Raw genomic sequence first — 7,107 nt, 5'->3', positions numbered from 1 at the left:
GGGGGTGTGGGGACCAGCGACCGCAGGAAGAGGCGGGGTTCGCGCTGAGGGGCTGGAGGCCTTTATTTCCGGCTGGTCCACAGGGTGCTGGGCGGGCCCACTACAGGGCCACCTCGGGGTCCACCTCGCCGGCGCCCTGGCCTCTGGCCGCCGCCGCCTCCCTCTGCTCCCGCCGCTTCTTCCGCTGGAGCAGCCGCCGCTCCCGCTCAAACTCCTTCATGCGCATCACGTAGCTGCGGGCGGACGAAGGGGCGTCAGGCTGCACGGCCAGGACACGCCCCCGCGCAGGCCTCGCAGTAGCAGAGGCCCGTGTGCCTGTGGTTTAAGTCTGGGGTCCGACCAAGCAGGAGCCGCTGGCTGGGCTCCCCCCCTGCCTCTGGGGGACACCCGTGAGCCCCGGGCAGGGCTGGCCTCCCACCGAGCCCTGGCCTGGCCACCGTCCAGGGGGCTCAGAGCCGCCCGCCCCACCAACAGGCCCTGAGATGCCTCCTCCCCCCGGGGGCCGGGCGGGGGCTCACTCGAGGTGCTCGCAGTGGTCCCAGTCGTGCTGCTCGCGCTTGCAGCCCAGGAAGTTGGGGAAGCTGTCGCGCTTGCACTTGAGCAGCCGGATGAGGTAGTGGGCGCAGTAGTCCCGCTGCTGGAGCACCAGCTGCGCGTCGTTCATCTGCTGCTGGGTGGCCACCATCTCTGCGGGGGCGGGGGTCTCAGCCGGGGCTCGCTAGTAGGCTGCCTGCCCGAGACCCCCCACCGTGCCCCGGTCCCCGGGAGACTCAGCTGCCCGTGTGCCGGGAGCCGCAGCACGGGGTGCCCCACTGACGACTTGGCGCCCGATGGCGTAGGTTACGGCATCCTCTGACAGGTGGAGCGGCTTTCTCTAATTGGCACAAGGGCAACCTCGGACCCTGAGGCCCCGACAGGGGAAGGTCCCTCTCTCCCCATCACCTGGGCATCTCAGCGTCCACACTGGCTCCTTGTCTCCCCTCCCCCGGGGTCGCTCTCCAGACAGCCCCGCCCCGCAGAGCCCACGCTCAGAAACCACTTTCCCCCAGGGCTCCCCTCCGGCCGGCGCAAATGTGGGGGCCAGGCTGCCGGGCCCCTGGAGCCTCAGCTGCCTCCCCTCAGGGGACTGACTGATGCCCGGGCTCCACAGCCATGTGGGTGCTCAAGCCCTGCCTCAGCAGAGAGCCTAACTAGCCCTTGGTCCTGATGCCCCCGACCCGGCAAGACCCGGCCCCGGCCAGAATCAACCTTCAGGAGGCCGCCAGGGGCCGTTAGAAGTCGTGGGCACACACCCAGCCCCCATGCTCCTTCCCTGGCCTCGCTCGGCGCCGGCCCTGGGCCCAGGCTGCTCACGGCTCCTGCCATCCCTGCGGGCTGGCTTTCCGCCCCTCTGCTTCCCAGCGCCTTGCTGCCTCACCGGCCCCGTCCTCGTCTCCTGCCCCTGCCTCCCGCTCTCCCAACCTCCACGTTCCACCCCCGCTGCCCACACAAGGCTCCCACCAGGGCCACCCTCCCAACGCCCTCCGAGCTGCCTCGCCTCGAGCTTCCTTTCTCGAAGATCTCTTTCCCGGGGCTCCCCCTGCACCTCGCCCTCCCATCTTCACAGCTGCTGCCTGAACATGCCCTGGGCTTCCCGAGGCTCCTGCTAGAAGCCCTCTGCTCACGCTAATCCATGGCTGCCATCGCCACCCATAGGTCGCTAGGCCCCAACTTGGTCCCCCCACCCGTGTATCCACCTGCAGGCCCTGCTGGTCTCCGTGGCCACCCGCACCAGGTGCTCCGGTTGAGCAGCCGGCAGCCAGGATTTAGGGAGCACCTATTGTGTGCTAGGTGTTGGGGCTGAGGCAGGGAACACACCAGCCAAGTATCCGTGCCCCTGGAGGGAGACACTGAGCAAACAGTGTCGCACAATGTCTGGAGAAAATAAAGCAAGGGAGAGACGGGTAGTGTCGGGAGGTGCGTATCAACGTCAGATGGAGGAGTCCCTCAGGAGGTGAGGGAGTGAGTCACAGACATGGGGAAGATTGTTCCAGGTGTCGGAATGGCAGGTGCAAAGGCCCTGGGGGGAGAGGACAGGGTCAGGGTGCTCCAGGGACTTATGCGGGAGCTGCAGGGAGGCCCAGGCTCTCGGGGAGGTCAGGATCTCCGCTTTGGACCTGCTGAGTGCAAGATGCCCGTTAACATCGCGTGGAGACGCCAAGCAAGCAGTGGGGTCCGCGTGTCTGGAGTTCAGGGTCAAGGCCGGGGCTTGGGAGCCTTGGCACACACGAGGCATGTGAAGCCAGGGGACTAGCAGGGACGCGGTGGGAGTGAGAGGAGACAGCAAGACCTGAGCCCTGAGGCACCCCCACATGTACAAGACAGGGAGGTGGGGAAGACTAAGTGGGCGAGGCAGGCGGGCGGGAGCTGTGGAGCCCTGGGAGCCAGGTGAGGAGGGCCTTCCAGAAGTGGCAGCCATCAGCTGTGACAGATGCTGCTGCGGTGGCGTTAGGTAATTGACAACGCGGGTTAGCAACAGAGTTGTGGGGGAGGCTTGATAAGAGCGCTTTCAGTGAAATGGAGGGGAGACAGCTGGAGGGAGAGGTGGGGCCAGAAAAGGATTTTAAAACGGGGGAAATAACAATGTATTTGCATGTTGATGTGAAAACCAACGCTGCAAGAGAGGAGAAGGGTTGGGGCGGCCCTTGGGGAGGTGACAGGATGGCATGGAGGGCACACGGGGTTTCCTCTGGAGCAGGGGCCCATCGTCCGGAGTAACGAGAAGGCGGAGTCCCGGAGATGCAGGGAGGCCACGAGAGCTCCTTTGGCTGCTTCTATTTTCTTAATAAGAGGATGCACAGTGACTAGCTGAGAGAAAGTGGGGAGGAGGTGCTGGAGTCTGAGAGAAGACGCGCGACAGTGGTCGGGGAGGGAGGCAGAGAGCGCGAAGTGCCGGGGGATGTAACAGGAAAGCCAGCAGCACGAAGGGTCAACAGGGGGAGCAATCCGGGGCCCAGAGAGTGTATGTGACTGTCTTTCTCCTGTGATGTTCAGCTGCATAGAGACAGGAGCCAAGGAGGAGGGGAGATGGGTTTAACAGGGTTTAGGTTTAGCCCAGCGAGATCCCACACCCCACAGCGGGGGCTGTGGGTGTCTGCAAAGCTGATCGTGGGCAGGGCAGGGTGTGAGGGGCAGTGGTAAGCAGGCAGGTGGACGGACGGACTGCAGGTTCGGGGGGACTGATGGACTACCAGGAGGCGGGACACTGGAGTCCACCTCCTAGCGCTCTCTCAAATCCAGAAGTCTCTGTCCCGCCCCCGCAGCCAGCGCGACCTTTTGACAAAGCAAATCTGATCGTGTCCCTCCTCTGCTTCGAGGCACTGGCTCTCCCTCTCCTTGCTCTCCGTGCGGTCAACTCCTGCTCACCCCCTCAGGTCTGGCTTCCAGCCGCCGCCTCCTGGAAGCCGGCCTGGATACCCCCAGCTGTCTGCCCGCAGGACTGCGAGCTCCCTTTAGCCAGTGCCCGCGGCATCCGCGGTGCCCAGCTTGGGACTCGACCCGGGCTGGCGCTCGCTGTGGTTGCGATATCACTACATAAAAGCAGCAGCGCGCAGGACCGCACGAACGGCGACAGCTGTAAACAGCAGTGCCACCTGGACAGAGGGTCCGTGCACACGCGCCCCCGCGGCCCCCGACTCGGGGACGAGGCCCGGCCCCGCGGTCCCCGTCGCCGCTCTCCGCGGCCCCAGGCTTTTTGCTCAGACCGCGCCCTCTGCCCGGGGCGCCTCCACTAGGCAGGGACACGCGTGCCCCCCGGACCCTCCGGGCCCACGTCAGCGCCGAGCCCCGACCCAGCGCGCGCCTCACCGCGCTCCTTGCGCCCCGGGAAGCCGTAGTCGGGCGCGAAGGTGGGCATCCGCAGGGGGTCGGGCTCCCCGGATGCATCGCCCAGGTAGCGCCGGGACAGGTGCGCCCCCATGGCTGCCGTCGCCGCGGGTTCCTGCGGGAGCGGGGGGTCACCTCGCTCCCACCCGGAAGCACTCCCCCTCGGCCAGCCACGGCTTCCGGGTCGCGCAGGCCCCGGTGGGGATGATAGAGATGAACGGCTGTGGCGGACTTCCGGGCTCTCTGCCGCCCCCGGCGGTCGGGCGGAGACAGCACAGGCGCGGCGCGCCCCCTCGCGGCACCTGCAGGAGTGACGCCAGGTGGGGTCTTCCTGCCTCTGGAAATCCATGCGGGTGGAGGAGGGGGACGATGTGGGCCAGGGGTCATCCCACCGTCCCTGGGCTCCCCCTGGTCTCCCAAGGCTGGAGCACAAATTAAAGTTATTTTTTCATATCATATTTCAAGAAAATATTTTTCTTCGAAAACGTTCAAATTTGTCTTAAAAATCCTCTGCACAGTATTGATGGCATATTTGGTGACTATCAAAAGTTTACATAGGGGGCCGACCCTGTGGCTTAGCGGTTAAGTGCGCGCGCTCCACTGCTGGCGGCCCGGGTTTGGACCCCGGGCGCGCACTGAGGCACCGCCTCTCCCGCCATGCTGAGGCCGCCTCCCACATACAGCAACTAGAAGGACGTGAAGCTATGACATACAACTATCTACTGGGGCTTTGGGGGAGAAAAAAATAAAATAAAAGTTTACATAAAATTATTCAAAATAAATATTTTAATTAATTTAATTTAAACAGGCAAATAAAGTTATTTATAAATAAAACGATTTAAAGCTGAAATTTTTAATAAATCTTATTGAATACTTTTGTGAAAATAAAGCAAGTTGCAATTCTAAAGAATTGGTATTACATTTCACACCTGTTACATTAGGGCTAAGGTATATGCAAATTTAAGAACATAATACATTGTTTAATACTGCCAAACCGTCTTGGCCTCAGTGTGCAACTGTAACAAACATTGCGCTAATTTGTTCCTGCCTCTGGAATCCTGGGTTGGAACACAAAGAGAAGCCATTCAATGGGTGCCTGGCAGTGTTGGGAGATGATGCTCGGTTATGCAAGAACAGATTTCATCTGAGTGCGGTTGTGGGTTGAATTGTGTCTCCCCAATATATGTTGAACTGCTAACACCTGGAGCCTTTCAATGTGACCTTATTTGAAAATAGAGTGTTTGCAGATGTAATCAAGTTAAAATGAGGTCATCCTGGGTTAAGGGGGTCCTGATCCAATGACTGGTGTCTTTGTAAAAGGAGAGAAGTTTGGACACAGACACCCACATAAGGAGATCGCTGTGTGAAGATGGAGGTGGAGATTGGAGTGATGCAGGCATAAACCAAGAAATGCCTGTAGCCACCAGAAGCGGGAGGAGCAGAGCTTCCCCTAGAGCCTCTAGCGGGAGCTCAGTTCTGCCCACACGTTGATTTCAGACTTCTGGCCACCAGAACTGTGAGAGAATAAATTCCTGTTGTGTTAAGCTACCCAGTTTGTGGTTGTTTGTTGTGACAGCCCTAGGAAAAGAGTACAACACCTGATGGGTGGGTAACCCCCACATTTGTGTCTAGATGCGTCCTCTGCCCTGACCTGCAGATGCATGGATTCATCCAACCACTGACTGGGCATCCCAAACTTCACATGCAGCTCAGGCTGCTGTATCAAAGTACCATAGACTGGGGGGCTTATAAACAACAGAAATTTGCTTCTTGCAGTTCTGGAGGCTGGAAGTCCAAATCAGGGGCCAGTGGGGGGGTGGTTCTGGCGAGGCCCCTCTTCTAGGTTGCAGACGGCCGCCTTCTCGTTGTGTCCTCACATGGTGGACAGAGGGCCAGCTAGCTCCCGTGTCTCTTCTTTTAAGGGCACTGATCCCATTCCTGACGGCTCCACCCTCACGACCTAGTCACCTTCCAAAGGCCCCTCCGAATAACATCGCCCTGGGGATTAGATTTCAGTGTATGAATTTTCTGGGGGGGGACACAAACATTTAGTCTATGACACACGCTCAAACTGATGCCGCCCTGGTATCTGTTCCCCTGCGTTGAACCCAGCATATATGGGGTTAAAACCAAAATGCACTCATCCCCCTTCCCTTCTTCTCTAAGGTCTGCTCACAGGTAGATCTTGGTTGTTTTAGCCTTTGTATCCCTGAATTCCACAAGGTTAATGGACGTAATAAATGGTTACACACTGAGTTCTGGCAGTTACCAGTTCTTGAGGTTTGTTACCGGGACACTGACATCCAAAAGCTCTCAGGAAGCTGAAACTCCCCAACTCCCGGTTCCTGGCGCCGGATCCACCCTTCATCACGGAGACCGACAAACGGAGGACCCTGCAGCTTCCCTTATCTCGGCCAAACGCAGGCTGGTGGCAGGACACCGGACTGCAAAGCCACAGCTCCGCTCCCCATCTAAACCTTGTCAACTTTGTAATCGTTAATTGGCGGCAGTTTTCTTCTTCTCCCCAGGGCCCAATTGTGGGTGGCCCGGGAACACTGATCTATGGGCCCCGAAACTCCTGCTGTAGACAGAGACAACAGCTGGCCCGGCGCCAGAGGGCTGGGACCCCTGCAGTACTCCCCCAACAAATGGTTGGACAGTACATTCTTTCCCACAGATTTTCCTTTAAAAACCCCGACTCCTAATGCCTCGGGAGGACTGTGGGTCTTGGGGCATGAGCCCACCACAGCCTCATTTTGCTGGCAAAATTAAACCATTTTTCTTTTCCTCCATCCCTGGTCATTGTGTTCACTGATTCGCTACAGTGACAGGGTTCCTGGTTTTTCCACCTCAGAAATTTGGCGAGCCAGGCGGGAGGGGCTTGAGCCCCAGTGGAATACACGCTCCCTCTCCTGCCCACTTCCACCGGACAGAGCAATCGGCCGCGGCAGCACGCCAGGGCTGCCCCATTCCCCCTGTGGGCCGGAGCTGGGGGGGATTCCCCGGAAGTGCTTGAGCCCCTGCCAGCAGTGAGCCGCCTCCCCAGGGGAGAACCTGATGGTCCCAGGGGCCGCCAGAGCTCTTTTCCCGCTAGGGAAACTCCTTTTCTCTCGCCGTGGGGACACGGCCACCGCTGCTCTGCATTCTCCAGGAAAAGAAACGGTTTTTTGCACTACTGGACCTTGGCCCGAGACTCTTGATTCTGCACCTTTAGGGAGGTCTCCTCCTTTTGGGTTCTGTGAG

General features: G+C 59.8%; 1 protein-coding gene across 1 annotated transcript; it reads right to left on the bottom strand.

Moving 5' to 3' along the window:
* Window positions 1-38: 38 nt before the first annotated feature.
* On the bottom strand, window positions 39-3,999 carry NDUFB7 (NADH:ubiquinone oxidoreductase subunit B7). The gene is made up of 3 exons (XM_058525496.1): window positions 3,847-3,999; window positions 519-687; window positions 39-233 (listed from the first exon to the last, which is right to left on the bottom strand). The coding sequence occupies exons 1-3, from the start codon at window positions 3,956-3,958 to the stop codon at window positions 101-103; spliced, it is 414 nt and encodes a 137-aa protein (XP_058381479.1). The 5' UTR covers window positions 3,959-3,999; the 3' UTR covers window positions 39-100.
* Between the last annotated feature and the right edge of the window lie 3,108 nt (window positions 4,000-7,107).

Source organism: Diceros bicornis, chromosome 30, assembly GCF_020826845.1.
Source record: "Diceros bicornis minor isolate mBicDic1 chromosome 30, mDicBic1.mat.cur, whole genome shotgun sequence".
Classification (NCBI taxonomy): domain Eukaryota; kingdom Metazoa; phylum Chordata; class Mammalia; order Perissodactyla; family Rhinocerotidae; genus Diceros; species Diceros bicornis.
The sequence above is the reverse complement of the archived record's forward strand: the minus strand, read 5'-3'. Positions and strand labels throughout refer to the sequence as shown.

Excerpts from the sequence above, each read along its gene's own strand:
- NDUFB7 (XM_058525496.1), bottom strand. The coding sequence starts at position 3,958 with ATGGGGGCGCACCTGTCCCGGCGCTACCTGGGCGATGCATCCGGGGAG. Across the intron at positions 688-3,846 it reads CCCGGGGCGCAAGGAGCGCG|AGATGGTGGCCACCCAGCAG; the intron begins GTGAGGCGCGCG and ends CCGCCCCCGCAG. Across the intron at positions 234-518 it reads GACCACTGCGAGCACCTCGA|CTACGTGATGCGCATGAAGG; the intron begins GTGAGCCCCCGC and ends GTCCGCCCGCAG.